This window comes from Lutjanus erythropterus, chromosome 5 (genome assembly GCF_056507025.1).
Source record: "Lutjanus erythropterus isolate fLutEry1 chromosome 5, fLutEry1.hap2, whole genome shotgun sequence".
Lineage (NCBI taxonomy): Eukaryota > Metazoa > Chordata > Actinopteri > Lutjaniformes > Lutjanidae > Lutjanus > Lutjanus erythropterus.
The window spans coordinates 34,249,171-34,271,206 of NC_139321.1; the positions used below are offsets into that span (position 1 = coordinate 34,249,171).

Sequence of the window (22,036 nt, forward strand, 5' to 3'; positions counted from 1 at the left end):
AATGAGCGCAAAAGACGACAACAGAGACCCTGAACTTTTGAGAACCTGAGGTCGTATATCAAGCAAGAGTGAGAAGAAAATTGTCTTTTTCAAAACTTCAACAATTAGTGTCCTCAGTTCCCAAACGCTTACCGAGTGTTGTTAAAAGAAACGGTGATGTAACCCAGTGGTAAACATGCCCCAGTCTTTTGAGCTTTCTTACAAGTCTTTTGTTACTCTTGTCCCAACTTTTTTTGGAACATGCTGCAGCCATCACATTCAGAATGAGTGTATATTTACAAGTTAATCAGTTTGAACATTAAACATCTTGTCCCTGTACTGTATTCAACTGAATATACGTTGACAAGTTTTTGCAAATCATTGCATTCTGTTTTTGTTTACATTTTACACAGAATCCCAAATTTCTCTTAATTGGGGTTTGTTATGCTGAAAGAAGTTCAAGCATTGCACATGTTATTGGGGTGCAAACTTTCTCTAGGTTTGGACAATCCTCTATCCTGATGGCACAGCCACTGACATCATTCCTATCACTGATATTTTCATTGAAACGTGACTTTAGAAAGTTGGCTGCCAACTCCTTAATTGGAATAACGAAGAGGAAAGGGCGACATCTAGTGGTGTGAGGTTGTTATTGAGTGTCTTTCCTTGTGATAAACGTAAATTTTCCTCTCTTCTTCTTCTCTTAAAATAGTAACCCATCTTTTGACAGTCCGATTCTGCCTCACCAAATTTCACGACTCATCCAACAGTTGATATTGTCTCATCCAAGCGCTTACAAATCCTATAGTACTTGGGCAAGAGAAGGCAGAGCTCCTGCACACTGTCCTTTACCTGCATTCAACATTTAAGTGTTGTTTGTGTGTGTTTCAGTCCTTAGACCTTTATCGGGTGAAGTGTCTCTTCTCTCACCCTGGATTTTCCTCCTATGCACCTCTCTATAAGAAGCTGAAGGTGCGCATGTGCCTACAATACTGTCAGCAGGACAAGTAAATAATTTCAACCTAAACATCAACAAACAAAATGGACACAAGAGCCATCCGGTATTTATTAACAAGTACACAAGTGAATTTTATTAATGCAAGCAAATTTGATCATACAGGTCAAATAAGCCACTTCAAGCTGTTGGCACATGAATGTACAAAACAGATTCAATTTAAAGCCTGCTACTAAGCATTCGTAGTGAAAATACAAAAGACTAGTACGAGGAGAAAGCTGAAAGCATTTTTTCAGGTCATTACAGAGTAAGCAATGTTGGTACAAGTATTAGTTTTAAGACATGGTTGAGAGCTCATCACAAACTAAATAGACACAACTCAAAGACTACAGTCTCTAATATCAGTAGCATAACGCGGTAAGCGTGGGAGGTTTAGTACTGCACATATAAACAAAGGGTTGATCCAGCAAGACAGTCAGGAGTGTAAAAAGAACAGAGGTGAAATAAAGTAACTTTTGAGTCAATAAGACTATATTAATGCATGTCCATGCCACGAAAAACATCTAAATTCACAGTCTTTACTAACAGTACAGTTATCCAACTTTGAGTTGAACACCAATGCGCTTACATCTAGAGAGAGCACAGAAATGGTCAAATAAGTGCATGAGACTAGCTTTTGGAAAAACCGACAAAACCAAAATTTTGCCAGGCGATGAACTGACAGGCCACAGTTGTAGTCGCGTGGCGTCAGGTATGTGTAAGCAATACAGTTACTGTCATGAACAAAATTACTGTGACACACACTTTTCTCACATCTGATAATTCCACCAAAGAGTGCCATTACACCAACAAGTTTTTACTGTCAGGGTTTCTTTTTCGGGGTGAGACTGATTGATGCAGAGTGGACTGACCCACAGTGATCTCTTCTTCTTCTTCTCACATGAATTGTCCTTAAATGTCAGTGCTTAACATATAGGTATGCTTTGATATATCAGTATATACAGTGCAGAGTTCTGCAAAAAACAGGAGTTTAGTATTTATAAAGTTCCACTTTTAAGGAATTAAAAAAAGGGTTATGAAAGCATGTTTGCATGTGCTTTTGTGGCTCGTGATTCAAAGACAATGGAATCATTCACAGTCCTAAAATACATTTAATTGGCAAGATCATAATAAAATAACCCATAATTTATGTTTAATCTACTAATCACGTCTTTGATATCTATCAAAGTCATTGTTTCCTGTTTAACAGGCTTGGCACATCTAGCAAATATTTGTTTTACTCTAAGGATTTGGTATTTATTACTGTGTTGTCTTGTATAACTTCGAATAGAAAAACAGATTTCATGTGAAAGCGGTTTTAATCCCTGGGAATACTGGTATGACAAAGGCTTATGATGTTTCATGGTTGCGTAGTGAGATTTAAAATATTTTTAAAACTAACCACCCGTTCACATACAGTACATAGTTCTTGAACATGAAATCTCCAGACACACGGCATGAGAAATGTGCTTGAAAACCCTTTTAAGCCCCTGTTGACCCCCTCAGAAATCAGCAAAAAATAAATTATGCATGAGAGCAAAAATGACACGTAGCATCAAATAGAAATTCAAGAAAAATAAAACAATCATACGCAAATTGTTCAACGTAAAAATCTAAATAAAAAGCTAAAATACTACTGCTACTTCTGATTCTACAAACTACACTAAAACTACTATCAGCACTAAACAACTGGTATCAAGAATAATAGAACTGCCATAGTGATAATCATAACACCATCCATGAGAGAGGTAAAGGGGCTTTTTTTCATCTGAAATGCTATTTGTGACCGAGGAGGTTTTGTGTGACGTCCCATCCCCCCCACCCCCCCGAGATCACATTGTCATATGACGCACCAGTGACATCAGCAGTGGCAAGGGCCCTAGGCGCCATCCGCCCCCCCTCGGGAGGGGATGGTTAGAGAGAGACAGATAGAAAGACAGAAGAGAGAGAGAGGGAGAGAGGCCGGAGTGGCAGGGCCAGGCCTCCAGCTGGTCTTTATGTGTAGGCGTTGAGACGCTCCTTGGAGCGAGTGGAGTGGATGTCATGAAGCTCCTGCTCCTCCTTCGACTTGATGTCCTCATACTTCTGCATTCGGCAGGCGTCCTTCACGTAGGCCCAGTTGGCGGACAGCACCATCAAGTAGTGGATCTGTGAGATGTGGAAAATTATGAAGCGTGACACCAATACATCGGCGCTTTTAAAAAAGTCACTTAGGATATGCTGTTTATGATTTTTGTATTCTGGCAGGGCAATATAGATATTATATAGACACTGTGATTTGACACTGGATGCTGTCTTTTGTTTTTCCATATTGTTATTAGAGCCTGAACAAGTTGGGATTTTTGAGGATGATACCGATTTTACGTGGGGAAAAATTCACAAATTTCCGATATGGTGGCCACAATGGTGAATTTTTGGGCTGCAATGAAAATAGAAAATTTCCATGTGGATTCTGCAAAGGTTTCGTGCCAATATGACTATGCAAACAATCAGAAGGCTGCATTTTTAAACAAATAACTTTACTAAAGAATATTTACGTGAGGTCTATATATTCTTTAACACAACCAATGTAAAACTGAACAGTGAGAAAATGAATAATAATTAAAAATAAAATAAAAAACTAACTAAAAATGAGTATTGTTCAGTTTCAGTCACCTGCTGAATAGAATTTTTTCAGTCAATAAGGAGCAGGATGTCAAACTGTTAGCATAGTGTTTCAGCATTTACACCTTCCCAAGAGCTTTCTTGTCCTCCTTACTGTGCCAAATCCAAATCATCCCAAGCATTGTTTTCTGCATGATGTAATGTAATAAATAAACTGTAAATATTCTAATAAAGTTTTCATATTGCTAATAGTATACACGGACACTGATATATCTGTGATCAACCCAAATCAGGTCTATATTTGGTCAATATAATGGTCTAATTATTATATCATGATATGGCAAGTGTTGTCTTTTCCTAATTTTGAAGGCTACATTACAGTAAATAAAATAAGTCAGATATTGGCTCAGCCAAGTTGCATAGGACACCAAGTGTACTTACATACAAGTGTCACATTTTCAAACGTGAAACTTAGTTGTATTATCTTTAATTTGTCATCCTTTAATTTGAATGCTACCACTTAACATGATCTTGGTTCTCTATGGCACAACATCCGCACACGTCTGATTTAATGTGATGACAAAATGAAATATTCATTTTAAGTACAAGTATAGGGATGTATAATTTACCAGCTGTAAGGTGATGGCATGCTTGAATTAGACTCAGGAAAAGGTGTAGGAACCCTGAAAATAACTTAACTGGGATGTAATTGGATGGACTATATTGCATCAGATTTAATATAATGTGTAAATTAATGTCCGTTTTATTATTTTCTGTTGATGCAAATGATCAACTTAGACTACATGTATGTTAATTTATAATGAGACTTGTTTGGATAAATTGGCCCTTCATGTTAAGGACGGCATTTTCAGTTGTCCAGCAGGTGGCAGCATAATGCTAAATGTGGTTTTGGACTTGTGTTACCATGGCAGCTGAGGTTATAATGGATCTATTGTGCCTAAATGACTTAAGTTGTAACACAGCTTCTCTTTTCATAAGGAGTGACAGTTTCATAGCTGCAGTTCTCTTTGTTTATGACATGCAGAAGGAACAATTAGGCCACTGAGATTTCACACACTGAAAATACCAACTTTCTTTTCTTTGTGTTTCAGTGTTTTTTTTATTCCAGGATCAGTGTTTGAGTCTGCATTTTTGAAGATATTTTAGCACTGATTGTGTTTCTGGCTTTGAAGCTTTTTCAGGGCAGCTCATTATAGGGATGCATCAGCGTTATGTATTGTGATGAATTTTCTCCGTCATCAGCTGGACGAAAAAAAAAAAAAAAAAAACACAATAAGGATGTGGGCCAAAGAGTTCTACCACAATTTGCAACATCATCCCTGACAAGCAAACACTTTCTGTTTCTCAGAAAATGGCTCCTCACAAATTACCGAGTGATGTTTGCAACAATCTCTGAGCCTTTCTTCTCCCTGTTTCCATGACAACGACATGACATGCCTGGCGCCTCCGAAAGAGGGAGGGAGACAAACCCTGTCTTTTTCACTGCGCCAAAATGCCTTCTCTCCCATCTACAGCTATTCTCTCGCAGGCAAACACAACACAGCCACAACAAAACGGCGATTTTCTCAACTGCAGCATTTGCCCACATTATAACTTTATTTTCAACGGTTAACACCTGCAGAAATTACTCACTAGCACCAAAGCCAAACCTATCCTTAACAAAGAATGTGAGTTAATGCATTAGTTTTATCTACATTTAAAGATATGCTGCACATAAATTGTTTTCTTTTGTTTTGGGGTTCATTAAAAGTTTTTTTTTTCATGCCTTCAGGTATGTTTTGATTTTTTTTTATCTCTTGAGAGAGAGGTGCAGGTTTTATTGGTGTCTCACCATAGCGATAACAGCAGCTCCTGCTCCAGCGAGGGCACAGATGAACAGGTGGAAAGTCATGTCCAGCTGTAGCACAAACAAATCACAGCACATATTACACTTAAGACTCTTCAAGAGGAAATCTGTGCACTGCACTTATAGATTCAGTTCATTATACTGCAGATATGGCAGTTCTTCAAAACGTGCTTCAGCATATACTAACTTTATCATTCAGTATTTTTTACGATCAATTTATTGTCTATATAAAGAAAGGAAGGAAAGATTCCCATGTTTTCCTCCCACCAACCCACCAAGTCAGTGTGCATAGATAAGAACACAAAAACAGCAAGCAAACATTAGAAAAACTACCCTTACAACCGATCCATTCATCCCAACTCCTTCCCCCTGCTACCCAGGAATCCCATGACCATTATAGACATAAACCAACAGCACTGAAACACAGAGGAATTAGATAATTATGCCATTTTTCTCCATAATTACTGATGATATTCACAGAAATAGCCAAGAGTTTACATGAAGTAACCAAAATGTGTGCGCATGGTATGGTGTATAGTAGTCTAAACATGTAAGCAAGCAAGCAAATGCATGAAAACAGAACTGAAAAGACAGTTAACCACAAATAGCTGTAATTGTGTTGAATTTATGTTATCTGCTATAATTATTACTTTGACCTTACCTCATTGGATTCACACATCTTGTAGAATTTCTCTGATCCAGCACACACTGTTTTCGCCTCGGCAATTGGCACAATACCTGAAATAAAGTGCTTTATTTATGAAGCATGTATGAAAATGTAGACTAAGAGCAAATCGCAACAAAGCAAAAAGCATTAAAAGGTTCATATGTACAATTGCATGATTATAACACAGGCCTAATGTACACAGTGTCACAGGCAGGCAAAGTATAGGCCTCTAATGTGATGGTGGAAGCACAAATGGTTGTTGACACCAGAGGCAGTATTAGTGGCTGCCGGTGGCTAATGGACTGAAAGAGGTGGTGCTAATTAAAAATAATGAGCCGGCTACATAAGCTACTGATATGACAGACCTTTATCCCGGCTTAACATAGCGTTACTCTGGATCATTAAATTTACCAGGACAGTCGTTTGAGGAGAAACAGTGGGTCCAATATATCATAAATTTGAAAATGGGGAACATCGCCTTCAAACTGGCTCATTTATGAAGTGGCTTATGTATTAAATTGATTTCCCTACATGCAAAGGGATTATTTCCTATGCATTGAGAGTTCTGTTTTATGTTCTGTTAAATGGCAGAATGTTAATCTGGATCTTTAAAATGTCAGATAGCCAATAGTGAAATATCCAAGGTGATGTCTTTAAATGTCTTGTTTTGAGTGTAAAACCCAAAGGTATTCAACGTAATATTACACTAAATGAAGAAAAGTAGGAAATCTTCATATTTGAGAGGCCAAAAACAGCATTTTCTGCTATTTTACATGATAAATTGCCTAAACAATTGATTAAATATCAGAATACTTTAATAGTTTAGTTTAGTTGCCAGATTTACAATGCTGACATGGCATTTTACTCGCCCCAGGCAAGTGGGCAAACCTTATTGTTGAGCCCTGATCAGTTATCCATCACCTTAATACTTATAAAAAGATATAGAGATATAAAGATATATTTGCAGAAAAAAACTAGAGGCAATACTTGTTAAATAAATGTTATATTCTGCTAGGTTAGTTAGGAACAACCTTTGCAGTAGGTCAGTATAAAAGCAGAATAAGACAGACTGAGAGGTGTTCAGCAGTTGGGGCCATAGAGATCTGAGCAACTGAGATGTGACTGGTGGGCGGTGAAGAAATGGAAGCCATCCTTACCGTACTGACGTGGGTCCAGGCAGAGTGTCGCCCCCTCCAGCACAGTAGCATTTTGGCAAATGTTCCAGATGTTGAAGTATATAAAGACTGGGAGGGAGGTGAACGCAGTCACCCCGAGCCAAGCCAGCATGAAGATGTATGTCAGCATGATGAACTGCAGGGGCAACAGAGGAACACACATCACATTTAGCTGTTGATTAACAGTTTCAGTGTAATCTATACAAGATTTAACTTTCTCCATTTTCAGATTATTTTATTACAAATTAAATAGTTGATTTCTATAACCTGATACATTTCTCCTACCTGAGGAAAGAAAAAAAAAAGTATTCCATGCAGACTACAATCTAATATACATGGTTATCTTAGCCAATAAGATGTTGTTATTGATGGATTATTTATATAATACTAAAATAGGAAAAATATATTGTGTTATGCTGTTGATTTCAGAAAATGACAAGGCAGAGTGGGTACAAGTGACATATTCTAATATGATGTATATTAAAGTCTAGCCACTACTGGTTTTACATTAGATGTGCTGTTTTTTAGGACAGGAAAACTGTGTAAAACTGCAAAAGATAATACTGAGAGCATTTAGGAGGCATGAGAGGTATAGTACAGGACTCAAAATGAATTTTCACTCCATTCCCAAAACTCATAAAAGCCTCCTAAGGCTGCCTGCAGATGTGTCTACAGATGGTTTTTGTTTAGTGGCCTTGGAGGCAATGGCTAATGTAGATTATCTCAAAATGTCCAATAGACGTCTAAATTAATTGGGTGACGATTGAACACCTATGACTCGACTGCTAGTGTGGAATGGGTTTCTGTTTTGTTCCTGGACATTATGGAAGAACCGTGGCTCTTTAGGTGTGCAAACTGGCTGGTGTGACTTTTTAGGTTACAAGGTGTTTCCAAGGTGTCTCTGCCAACAAGTCTCATTTTGGTCTGGACATTTCCATGGACACAAGATTAGCCCAGAGTAACTGAATGACCCCACTGACCACAAATACCACAGCATAGCTCATTTCCTTTGCCTCCATGTGGAGCTTCAGATTTGCTAAGCAATTATATCCCAGAGATAATCTTGTTAGGATCGCTGCAGGCTCTCTGATTTGCTCTGTATATGAATGCTCCTCATCTTTATTGTTGTTATGGCACTATAATAGAATTATTTTGATTGATGTTTTCAATGTTACTTTGGAGCAATTCAGTTGTGACACAGTGTGGTATTACAAATTTATTTTTGAGATAATCTACACAAATAAGAAAACTGACAAATCATTTAGTACACAGAAGCGTCACAATATAAAGCCTACAAAGCTGACTTGTGTATAAATTAGCTAAAGTAATAATCCATAAAATTTGATGATCATTTCTACACTGTTTATAAAATTTGTTATATTTTACTCTACTGTCTGTTGAAAACACCAGACAGTGTCAGGCTCAACATAACGCTGATGTGTCAAAAACCAATGCAACAGCAGGTTGATACATAGGATGAGACGTGATTGCGACCATCACCTGGGAATACGCTGTATGATTTGAACCCATTTCTGACTCGCTTTCTGAGCTGCGCAACTTTAGAATCCGACTGCGTTTAAGCTGCGTCGGGCGTGGCTTGTCGCACCAAGTCAGTAACGAGGACTGATTGACTGCTCTTGAACAGCAGCTGGATGTTTGGATGAATTTCTGACATGTCAGAAATTTTAGTCAGCTACTGTCAGGCTCAGGCACAGTTGAAGAAGAGCCATGAGCCCATTCCCCAAGGTCAGTGCCCTTTTTTGTCACAGTGCCTGCGTGAAGTGGCAAACACAGCATCTCACATTGCTGTGACAACATGGCACGTCATGTGGACGGAAAAAATGGACAGTAATCGTAGCTAGCTTGCATCCAGTTCTCCTTGCGAAATGGGCAAGCCATACTGGCCTTCTGGCCTTGTCTTCCTCGCCACCTGCAAGTCCATATGCACTGGTGCATTTCTTAAGAGGTTTTGGTACACTCCCAAGATTTGTGTGCCTCCTTTCTTTCTTGTGCACCTTGTACACACTAATTATGTTTTATAATGTGACAGTGGTGTGGTTAAAGTCTTGGTAGATTTAGGGACCAACAAACACTTTGTTAGGTTCAGGTAAAGTCATGGTGTGGGTTAAAATGATCACCCCGTCTCTTAGTGTTATAGAGTGTTTTTAAGACGCGTCATCAATCTGGAGGTCGGCCATGTTGGCGGCACTGACTGTAAACTCGCCACTGTTCCTGATGATTTGCTGCCTTTAAACGCGGACACATTTACCGTGTTCATGAGAAGAGTTCATATGAACACCCATCACTTGGTAATCACAAACTCGTAAGTGGAATTTGTCTGAAAGCTGAGTTCACAGATTGTGTATAAGACTTGCCATGAGTTCACTAGTAACATTTGAAGACAGCGTTGTCACACAAAATGTTTTGGACAACCAAATATAGGCTTCTAAGAATAATTAATTTGACCTCAATTGACATTGTTAATAAAGTTAAAAGTTAAAATGTTTGAATTGTTTTTATGACACATCATAATTTTGATCCAAAAAGTTGTACCAATAGACAATAGACAGCTTCCACACATTTTCCTTAACTTTTCCATTGGTTAGACCTCTTGAAGTCAGCTTGAATTAAATATTAAGCATGTTAATCATTCTGTTGTTCACATCCCAGCATCTTGATATGGGCGTGCATCCGGGTTACTAACCAAATCCTGGCATTAGTGCAAGCAAGCTAGCAAACAAACTTCTACCTTCTACTGCTTTGGTTTTACATCGTAGATGATTTACTCGTAGGGGACAAGTAAATAAAATGTCTAAAATCATACACTGTGTGACCAGCTTTACAAGAACCTTCACCTTTGAGAGTAACTCCCTGGGAAATGACTTGACATTTAGAGGTTTTGATTACCAAGTGATTCTGGAAAAGTGCAGCAGGATTGCAAGCTCATACAGTAGTAGGTGTTATGATAGTAATAAAGTGTAGATAGAAGTCAACATGTGAGCTAAATTTCACAGTTAATGCATTAAAATGTTAGTCGTACCCAAGCGCTGACACAGCGTCCGCAGGTGGTGATCTTGAAGTCTCCATACAGGTCTTTAATGGCTCCGCTGGTGAAGAAGCCCTCCACCATCAGCAAGATGCCGTAGACAAAGAAAGCCGAGGCGATGCCATAGATCACGTACTTGATAATGTCAATCCTGGAGGATGAACAGAAAACATCAACACACTTTGTGCTCGAAAGTATCATGTCTTTATGTGACATTGCTACAGGATGACTTAACTGTGGATCGTGTAATGTTATTCTGAATGTTACTCTGCCAGACAGTTACACATTCTGAAATATGAAACACACTGGCATTAAGACAGATACTGGAGTGAGTTGCCTCCCTCCTTCCCTTCCTCACAAGACTGGAATCTTAGGCCAGTCAAGGGATGATAAGCCCTACACTATAAGATCATCAGCCTTTTATTTCTCTTTGTCAATGTAAATCTAAGTCTGTTATCTGAAAAGGAAAGAACACGGCAAAACTCAGAAAATAGACACTGAGAGTGTCTAGTGTCTAGAGTTGGAGCTAACATATTGCTCAATTGAAAATCCAGTAGGAGTTTTTAAGTGGTTCTGAAACAATCTCAATTTAATAGAGTATATGACTTACATAAGCAAACAAGACTGCCTTTAACAAGACTGGCCACACTTGTTCTTAATGTCTGCCACTAAGTGGGATTCTCTTTGAAATCAGATGAAACAAGCCTGTGTTTGCACCTTACCAGCCAAGGTTACACGGAATAGTATATTAGCCAGTTAAAAAGAAGTAGGAGATTTTTATTTAGGTTATTTTTATGTTATATTTTGTATTTTATTTTTTACAGTGGAAACACTTCTGCTTTTGTCCACAGAGGGCTTCAAAATCAACAAGAGTCCGTTTGAATGCCCTTCTTTTGTGGTAGTTGTGTACATGACTTCCCATGTCGTAATCACGAGTTAACAAGCTCCATTTGAAGGCAGCATAACTCATTTGGCGAACATTTACCATAATTCTGGATTAACATTAGCTCTGTGTAAAGTGAACATGAAATGAGCAGTGTGCAGAATCTCACAGGATAAAACAAAAACACACATTTCTCCTTAAAGTAACGTAGGCAATACAGATGTCACAATGTTCTACAGCAAAAATCTAATTGATTTAGAGATTTGGTGCAGTGTGGAATATATAGACTGTGTCAAAGCATATATTATAGGGGTGTCATGAGTCTCCAAACCCACAATTCGTTTTGACATTGTGTTTAGAGGTCATGATTCAAATCAAATTTCAATTCAATTTAGATTTTATTTACTTTTTGCACAGGCGGCTACGCTATTGTTAAATTATAGAGTCTTGATTTGTAAGGATCAACAGTGCATTGGTTTCATGCCCTGACAACTGTCATTTACATTGTGAAATTCTTCTTTAAGGTAGTCTGTACGATATCAAGTGTGATAAAACGGCGGGTTAGTGTTTTTTGTTGTCTGGTGCGTGCCAGACACAGCCAGTGGTGGGCTGGAGAGAAAAAAAAAGTGTTCGTACTGCTCATTTTGAACAACTTTCAATTTAATATTGAAGTTATGACCTCCCTAATATATTGAAATAATGTTTTTTCTCCTTGTGGATATGAAAATTGGGTCGCTAATATTTTCTTCAGCAACTAAATGACCCTTAAATCCAATTTCCACTCACATGGTGAAGACGTCCAGTGCATCCACAGGGCTCCGTACCACCTCGAAATAGTTCTGGAGGATGGTGACGGTACCAGACAGGGCCTCGTGTCCGCAGCCGCAGAACAGAGCCACGCCCGCATACAGCAAGATGGTGGCTATAAGAGATGGGTATGGGATCCCGCCCAGGCATTTGATGCAACATTCAAGGCATCCTAAAGACACAGAGATTAAAAAAAAAAAAAAAAGGTCAGTGATCAATCAACAGAGACAGAAAAAGACAGTTAAGAGTGGAAATTTCTGTCTGGTGTGCTGCAATACAAAATAAGACAAGAGTCTTTCTATTTTGCGGAAATTTAAATAATTCAACAAAACTTTGCCAATGGGCAAATGCATTTGCATGTTGTACACTGTACTGCCATTTACTTTCTCAGAATCTCAAATCCACAGTTGGGAGGCAGCCATGCATGCATACACAGCAGAGCAAAATACAACTTAACAAAACCTGACCACAGAACTCTTCTCCCTGAAATTTGGGCACCTGATTTCTTTACACATTGCACGTTGGAGCATCTATGCATCCAGCCTCACGTTTCCCTCGATTCTGTGCAGCGTATTCGTTGTGTCAGTTGTTCAGCCCTACAGAGGATGCTGACATTTTATTCAGCACTAAAACCTCAGCCAGAGCTTTACATAGTGATCCTGACCTTTAACCCCATTCTTCTTTGCCCGGCTTCCTGTTCCCCCCTGGGGGCCCTCAAGGTGACTAATCACTGCTCGGCTCCAACTTCAATCTCCTGTCGCACAGATTGCTCTCAGAGAAGCTGAGTCTGTAAACACTCGTGCACGCGAGTGTGTCTGTATGAGTTGCTCAGATTTATGAGTCTCCCTGTTGTGCTCGTGTATTAGTGTGTGTGTTTGCGTGTGTTTTGGAGCACTGAGTCAGTCATTTCTCAGAGTAACACCAACAGAAGTGGAGTTTATTTCCTTTGGAAGCCCGGAACAAAACCAGACTTTATTGGGTCTTGCGGTGCGTTGCAGTATATTAACCACACAGACACATTTTTCACAAAGCTCAGCCTGTTCTCAATCAATTTGTAACTCTTCACTCAGCCCTGGAAAGCTGCTTCCTATGCATGCATTAATGTCAATACACATGTGTGAAATGTACAAATGTAATGTTCATAGAAACTGAAAATTCTTCTTGATCAGTTGCATCACTATTGTGGCTCGTGATTTAATTCATCTGCATTCATGGTGCCATCCTCGTTCAGAAGAGAAGACTGTACGACGGCGCAGTCAGTTTTCATTGTCGGTTGTAGAGATGATGAAAGATTTCACGATCGTTCATCAAGGATGTTTTTAGCACCGTCTCTTTTATGATTATCTCGCTGTCTTCACCTGTGTTACAAAGCAGGAGCCAGAGCAAATACCCCCCACCCCTCCTCCTCCTCCTTTTCCTCCTCCTTCTCTTTCTCCTTATCCTTAACTCCCTGCTTCTGACTCTGATCCAAACCTGAACAGAATACCAAGTAGCTGGTCCGCCTGCTGGGCTGCGCCGAGCGCTCAGACGCTTGATGCAGTTCCGACCCTCACCCAAGCTTGCTCAGATTATCTGCATCCTCGCTGATGTAATCCACTGCTAGACTGGAGAATGTCTCTTCTGCCTTGCTGCCTTATTGATAATGCCTTCATCTAGGAAAGGTTTGCTCACAATGTACGCTATTTCCCAATAGGCTGTGCAGCTTTTCACACTCAGGTCAGCTACAGCTTTAAGAAATATACATAGCTCAGTTGAGTCATGAGTTAGGTTATCATTGCCAGTTGGACACGCTCCTGTTCCCTGCTTTTAGCTTCTGTGTATGGGTGTGTTCTCAGTTCAGTGGTGCAAAGTTCAATATAAGCCTAATTCATGTTGGATCAGTGGTTTAAAGTAAGTTTGTGTCTGGATTAGGGCTGAGTATCATTTAAGAAATGATAATAAAGTGATACTGATGACAATAGCCTGTTTCATTCAACTGTTTTTTCTTTCTTTTTGTAAGAATTTTAAGTAGATCCTCCTCAGGGATGCTGGACTCTGTGATGACATCATACAAAATGGTGCATGATATTCATGTTTTTTGTATTGATTTGTATTTAGTATTGTTATTTTTTCGTTCCTCTAGACACTTGCTGCAAAACAGCATGGCAGAATCTTCTCAAGAATGTATGTATGAATGCCAGCTTGACTTAAAAGACATAATTTACACCATGTTTTTTAACCTAAATGTTCATCTTACGTTAGTATGCACACCATCTGAAATGGGTGTGTGTTGTGTGACGGTGTGTATGTCCAAGACATGGATTACTCCAAAAGAACAGTAGAGGCTTTTTGTGGAGTTTTTTGGTTGTTTTTTTCTGTTTTAAAACTGGTCACCATTCAAAAATTGTTAGGGAGGTTCTGCAACGCTGTTTCCTGTGAAACTCGCAATGTTTTTGTGGACTAAGAAAACTAAACCCAACCTTCAATCAACGTGAGGGTGAGTAGATAATGACTGAATTTTCATTCTTTGGTGAGCTATCCCTAACCTAACAATTTGAGAATGTTTTACACTAAAGTAGACAGCAAGTTTAAACCCCAACATAAACTGGGAACTTGAAAATTCTGACATTCCAGTTAAATTTGAACTCATCATGCATGCTAACTGCTAGGAAATGATCTGTGTGTTTCTCACTGTAACAACAGACTCCAGTCTGCACTGTAGTTTATACACTTCATGCTTCATGAAAGAAAGTTTTTATATCGCCTCAACACCAGTGAGCCAAACATACGTTGAAGTAAATTGAATTGAGTTTTTTTTCTTCTAGATCTGGGTACAAAAAAGATCAAATACAGGTGTCGTTTGACTGGGGATGTTTCAACACTACTTGGTACTGGGTTATTTTGTTTGATACCGTAAAGCTACTGAGTGCTGATACCCAGCCTTAGTCTGGATAGGTCGGTTTTCATCTGAATCTAAAGGAGCAGGGTGGTGCTGCTGTGATACCCACTGTTTGCTGTTTACAACATCCCTGTATCATCACTGCCAGGGTATTTTCTCCAACACACCTACATTCCCACCCCCAGGGGAGGGGGACATTACCTGGGAAGAGACATCAAATTCAGGAGACACCTCACCTTTGGTGCCTTTCAGACTATCAGATACTGACGGTGCCATCTGACATCCACTCCCAGGCGGTTTCACACCAATTCACACCTTGATTCATGTGAGTCTGTCAACCTGCGGTAGGTTTAAATGGCTAGGAGTCCCTGTCCGCCAGTAAACCTGACGCTGCCTCTTGGATGAGCAGTGAAACAACTTCAGTTCTTCATAGGAAATATCAATCTCTATTTTAAAATAATGTTAAACAATAGTAATATTGCATCATCATTATTAATTTTGATGCCTCAAATTGCCTCATTGACAGAGTTGTCAGTAGTTTCCCAGAATACAGCTCCTAAAGAAGTGGTGTGAATTTGTTGCTTTTAATGAGTTGGTTTATATATTTTGCAAGTGTTATTAAGCAGTGGGTTAGGAGTGTTTATGATCGTCTTAACTTAAAATGTAATATCTCCTGAAGATGCTTTGCATTTAACTCTCTTGAAAGCTACACATCTGTTGTCATTGCTTTAACCAGTCCCTCCAGGAAGCTGCGATGTTGTGAATTGTGAATTGCACAACCTTGCAATTTTGTCGAAGAATCACAATTTTTCTGAATCGTGGTATCATTGTAGCTTCCTGCAAGTACTAGCAATCACATTCCCCTGTGTCATTTACAAGTAAAGCATAATTTCTAAGCATTTTTGGTAAGGTTACTTAGTGTAGACAACTCAGAACAGAGTGTGGTCTCATTCTCCCTGGAAAAAGTTGCCTTTGATTTTTAATTAATTATTTAAATTATTTTTTGCAATTTTTGCAATTTCATTGCAAAAGGTTCCTAAAATCTTTTTGAATTTGAAAAACATCTGTGAAATTAGGCATTTTAGGCCGCCACAATCACTGAAGAAGCCTGTGAAGTCCTGGAGGGACTGCTTAATGCCATCACATTAACTATATTTGGCCATGTATGCATGGAAGTAAAAAAATAAAAACTTCCCATTAAACAAATGTAGCTATAAATGCATGTTACAGCACTATTAGCATTTTTTTAAATGTCTAAGACAGAAAGTGAGTCTGTCACCACCTCTTCCCTCAGACTCATTATCTTGTGTTACCTTATCGTGTCAAGAAGCAGGCAGTGACAGGATTTATTGACGCGATGGTGCGTCCTGACAAGATGAGCGAGGGCAGTCACATTTACCCACCATGCTCAGGGTCAGTGGGCCTATTTAAGCCAGAGTGACAGATCAGACTGTCCAGTCATATCAAATACAAAACAAAACAGACAGGTGACCATTTAGATGATTAAATACTGAAGACTGGCATTGTTATTTTTGCCTCAGTGTCACATGGGAGCAAAAATGGTTGGGGATTTTATGAAGCACCCTAATGAAGCACATGAAATAAAATAAAATAAAAGAATACTATTCATCCTCATTTGTTCAAAATAGGCATTTCGTTTGCCGAAGTAAGATAAACTCAAGTTTTAAAAGAGCTTCTTACAGAGTGGGATCAGTTATTACTTGCATGGTGAGCTGACTGTTTTAATTTTTAGAGAAAATTCATGGAGTTAACCCACTTCTGAGGCATGCTGGGAAGTTCGGTGCTGTGGATGTTAACATGACGGGAGATGAGCACTAATATAAATGATTTATGTCACGGCCTCAATCAAGGTTTATTACCACTGCATTATTTACATTTCTGCACACAGATTAAACCAGCTGGAGCCGCTGCCATCTCACCGCTCTTCATTTTAACTTATTTTACTTTGCCCTGATGTACAACAGCCCCAATCAAATCAATAGTCAGGTGTCATTACTGTTTATTACGGAGCCACGTAACAAGTCTGACCACTGGTTTGCATTCCAATAGTTTTCAAGCAACAGCAAAAATAATGTCCTCTACGTGACTTGACTGAAAGGAAGTGATGTTTCCATGGAAACGGTTGAAGATGAAGTTACAGGTTAAGATGAGAGCATTAGTGAGTGGATGGAACAAGAGTGATGTTTATTGATCGTCTGCTTTTTTTGGATTTAGTGGAGGGGAACTCCTCTGAGCCGGTAAAGAGAAGTGAGTTAGGAAAAGGCGAAATTAAACGACCAGGTCAAAAGCAGGTTAAAATCACTGCTGAATAGATGAATGAGTTTAGAGTGGATGTTCAATCAAGGCTATAGTATCATCCTCTCTGTTTTTAGTCATGCATTCTGGCATGTTTTCCCAAAAAATCTTAACATTAAAACTGTGACCAGACCAATGCAATGATCGCTCCATGGTTGTTTCTCCATCTCTCTCCTCACCGCATCAAACAAAATCTCCTCTCGTACCAGCACATCCTCTCATTTCCTCTCCGCAACTCCTCATTGATCTTAAGTGCAGATGGAGCCGTTGAAAAATGGTGATTGGTGGTGCGAACTGACTCAGAGAGCTACTGGATGCTTGATCCATAATTTAGGAGCGGCACAGTGCAGCAGAGCGCAAGCCTCTCACATTCATTATTTATGCTTTCTGCTTAGCCCAACATTACCTGCGATGAAAATAAAAGATCCCCTGCTTGATGAGCAGTCGTAAGCTTTCGAATTGATCACGCTCGCAGGTGTAGTGCTGCTTGTCTTTTGAAGTATGGAAAGGCAGCAAGTCAAGCTGGGAATTTGGTCTAATTCACCATCTAAGATGATTTAGACGGACCAGTAGCAGAAATGATGAAGAATCTAATATGTGTTTTTTACTTGGTGCTGGTTAAGCAGGAGGCAGCATGGAGTTATTATAGTATTTTAAGTGATAGTTTTCATAGAAGAATAAGCAAATTGCTCAGTAGAATTGTGTATTTTTTATATCATTACAACCTGGAGGCTTTCCCCAAAGCAATGAAGGTTCATGCAGTTAAAAATCTTTAAAAAAATAGATGATTTTTTAGAAGTAACACTCACATTTTAATCTTTTTAGTTCCCTTTGTGTCTCTAAGAGCAACAAAACAACTGAGGATGTTCTTCCTACTAAGGGTTAATCAAATAAATGTCACTTGCCAAAATTGAAAATCTGTCAACGTGAGGATTAGTCTAATGAATTTTGAACAAAGAGACAGGATTTCAGGACATGGTGAGGTTTTAGATATTTTATCCTTCACACAAAAAAGCGTCTGTTAAAAAAAGAAAAAAGAAAAAGTGAAGCCTACATGACCCCAAACACCGCGGTCCAATCAACAGAAGGCGTCTCCCTAATACAAAGGGAAAGGATGACCCCCCCCTAAAGGCCCCTCCCACCTCCTACTTCTCCTCCATCTGTCAGTGTCATGTCCGACAGGCAAAAGGACACAAACACACACAAACACACACACACACACACACACTCTCACTGACCCAGTCAACGTTCACATGAGGGATGAGGTTATCCTTAAATAACGCTTACAGCTAAACGACGTCCTCCAAAGAAAACATGACTCTAACATCCGGGGGACAGTTGGAGTTAATTAACGGAGGATTTGCTGCCCTGTTTCAGGCGCTAATGAGATATTGTTTGTTCATATTGATAATCATTAACAGTTACCATATTCTGATATTTTTCTCACATGGCTTTATGCTTAGATCTGTATTTTTAGCTGTCACAGCAGGTCTGATGTGGTGCACAGTGACTGAAGCAGTCAATAAACTTAGTACGTAGCTTATTGGATTTTGTTTACCCAACTTTAGCTATTTACAGGATCTTGTCAGAGGAGAGAAGCAATATGTATTTGACTCCATTCAAGCTCCAACAACTCATTGATCATTATTCAACTATTAATCAATCATCAACATTATAATTAATAATTTTGAGTTGTTTTAAAATAAGAAAATATCCAAATTATCTGATTTCAGCCTCTCAAATGTGACTATTCTCTGTTTTCTTTACCCCTCTATGACAGTGAATTGAATATGTTTGGGTTGTGGACATTTTAGGAGGTCACTTTGGTCTTTGGAAAGCAGTGACAACATTTTCATCATTTTCTGACAGTTTTTGGATCAAACAACTAACAAATTAATCGAGAAAATAATTGACAGTCAGTGTTAAATCTGATTTCACTTGCTGCCCCTTCTATCAAGCTGAAAGCATTATTTCTGTGCATATAGCCTTAATAATCGCTTAATAACTGGAGAATTTCACTTCTGAAATATGACCTTTTCCTTTCACATTATTTCATATTCATTGGTGGAGATGTGTTCAGTCTTTTGAAACGTGCAGGCAGAGTATTGCATGGTCTTATTAATGTATATTATTATTAGCATTCAAATGAATTCACCAATTAAATATATCAGTGAGAGTAAATACCACTCTAAACTTTAAAACTGACATGGACGCAAAACTTTGTGGCTTGTTGGTAATTTGTTGAAGCCTTTATCGACACCTTGATCATGTATTTTTGAAACTTCACAAATGACCAAAATCAAAGCAAACGAGCAAATGTTTGCTCTCTCTTTTACAGTTAGGAATGTACAGATATAGCATAGCTGTAAACCAGGCTTTTTGAGGTTAGTTTGATTTAGTGGCCAAACCGTGTAAAGACATGTCACATGATGCTCTCCTGCCCAAATAGATGTTTTCCTACAAGCTTATATTGTGAAAGTGTGTGTTTTTTTTGAGTGCCACAAACCCACAAAATTACTATTAGGATTTGATCCATTTGGTCCAATAACATTTGGAAAGTCTAGAAAACACATACGACTAAATTGGTTTATTCCCATTCGGTTTAGCAGAGAGCTGAAGCGGAAGTTAACCACTTGGCCTGCAGAAGTCTCTAATACATTTGTTCTTTTGAAGCATGATATGGAAGGATATGTGGAAGATCCAGCAAGAAAATTGGCTTCATGCACTTGGAAGCAGCTCTCAAAACTATGAATGGAAACCTGCCTCCAATGCTTTATCCAGTTCTCCTTCATACATTGAAGTTGCAAACTCGTCACCTTTTCAATGGAAAATATGGCTTCTTGTGATTCGAATAGATCTGGAAAGTTTTTGAGTCAAACTAATTTGGCTTTTTTTTTCATAAAATATTGATATCATGTTAATAATTCGTATGGTAATACTGTGTAAATAATCCAGTGCCTCTTAAACAAACTTGTTCTTAAATCATTTTTAACACTTTTCACTATCCATTGTACAGTTATTAGTGGTGTCATAATTTCAATTCTCAATCAAAAATCAAGTGAAACTCTCAGTTTCATTAATTAAAATCAAAACCAGGATTGGTAATTCTCCCAGTATTTTTTTTTCCAACCCTGCCTTCTTGTACGTCTGACATGTGTTATCTTTGGCCCAGCAGCTGTGACACACTGAATATGGTGCATGACAAAGTGAAATTTGGCTCTGTTCTTGTCCTTGTCTTGTCCTGTCTTGTCCTGTTTTATTTGACTGTCTTATCCTTTAGACACTTTTTTCTTTTGCTAACTTGACACCAGTTTTCCATCTCATAAATATCATAAAAGTGTGAGTTCCACAGTTCGCAGATTTTTAATCATCAAAGCAATATTGGGCTAATCCCAAATAATTGCTTTTTAAAGATGATATTGGCCTGTAATGATTGCACATCTTTGTTGGCGCATCCCTAATTAAAATGGCTCCTTTTGAAGTCGCACAGGAACATTAAGCCTCGCTTTTTGTGCAGTTTATAACCGCAGAAAAAAATAATTAATAAGATGTTGTGTTAGAGGAGGAAATGAACAAAATTAAATAAAGGGGGTGACGGAAAAGAGTGATAATCTAATTTTGTGTCTGGTGCATGCTGACTTCTCTCACACCACAAGACATCCAATCAGACTCATTTTTTGCACATTCAGCTAGCTGTTATTAGTTCCTTGTTAGGAGAGGAGTTTTGCATGGGGGTGGGGTGGCAGTGAGCCTGGTCCTAGAGAGAAAGAGAGAGAGGACTCAGTGGGGGGATGGTGTGTCTGTGTCAGTCTGAGAGTAATGGGCGTATACGAGTCTCGTTGCTTTGCTATATTTAATGCGCAGCCCCCCTTCCCCTGAAGCGAGCAGGTTTTTTCAGCTCCCGCACGCCCCCATCTCCTCTGCGCATGTTTAATCAACCAGTATGGTTGCCATGTCAACCGCAGCGCAAAATCTGAGAATAGACCGGGTACTTCAGAGCCGTGACCCACTTACTGTATGTCAACAAATTCAGTGGGACAATAGTGAATGAGACACATTACACAGATAACCCCTCCGGGCAGAAAGGGACGGTACAGGCCAGGTCCAAAAGCTCAGCCCCTGATTTCCTCTCTTTCTTCTCCACTCAGAGATGGAGGAGCCTGAACATGACTGCGTGACTGCCGAGCAGGGATGTGTCTTTTGTCTGTGCCAAGTTCACTCCAGGAACTGAGAGGGCAAATGTCAGAAACTCAGGAGATGAGACGAGGGTGGTTCTTTTACTTTCAGTTTGTACATTTTGAGCGTGCCGCCGGCTGAAAAGAGCTTAAATGTCTTCATCGCCAACATTGCATGCAGCGAGCACCAAGAGGCGGAGGGATTTAAGTCACAGTGCCAAAACAATAGAACGTAGTAGTCTGTTTTCAGGATCAAATTTCCAAATCCACTTTCCTCTGAATAACTTAAATATTTAAGCTTGTTTGAAATTTCTTAACTTACTTTAAGTTTGAAAATCTCTTTGAAATGAGCCTAAACAATGAGAAAACCCTTCATGAGCTTAACCAAAACCAACCAATTATGCACTGGGGTGTTGTGATATATCGATATTGACTATAACTGATATTTAAAAAATGAAATATTGATATAATGTAAATACACACACATCGTTTCACTATCCATTAAGTAAGTAAAGTAAAGTTAAGTAATTGCGCTTTGTATGCTTTTTTACAGTTATTTGTGGTGTCATAGTCTCCACTGATCAGCTACAGCAGTTTTCAGGGGCTTTATTCATTTTTGGCCTAAGTTTCTATCTGTCTATCTTA

General features: G+C 38.9%; 1 protein-coding gene across 1 annotated transcript in view; it reads right to left on the bottom strand.

The window, feature by feature from the left end:
• Positions 1-1,043: 1,043 nt before the first annotated feature.
• The window catches only part of gpm6aa (glycoprotein M6Aa), a 28,573-nt gene continuing 7,580 nt past the window's right edge, over positions 1,044-22,036 (bottom strand). Inside the window, exons 2-7 of the mRNA XM_084719701.1 lie at positions 12,002-12,194; positions 10,327-10,483; positions 7,269-7,422; positions 6,106-6,182; positions 5,430-5,495; positions 1,044-3,121 (exon numbers count right to left, since the gene is read on the bottom strand). Coding sequence (XP_084575827.1) covers positions 2,969-3,121; positions 5,430-5,495; positions 6,106-6,182; positions 7,269-7,422; positions 10,327-10,483; positions 12,002-12,194 — 800 coding nt within the window. The 3' untranslated portion in view covers positions 1,044-2,968. The remainder of the gene's footprint in view (positions 3,122-5,429; positions 5,496-6,105; positions 6,183-7,268; positions 7,423-10,326; positions 10,484-12,001; positions 12,195-22,036) is intronic.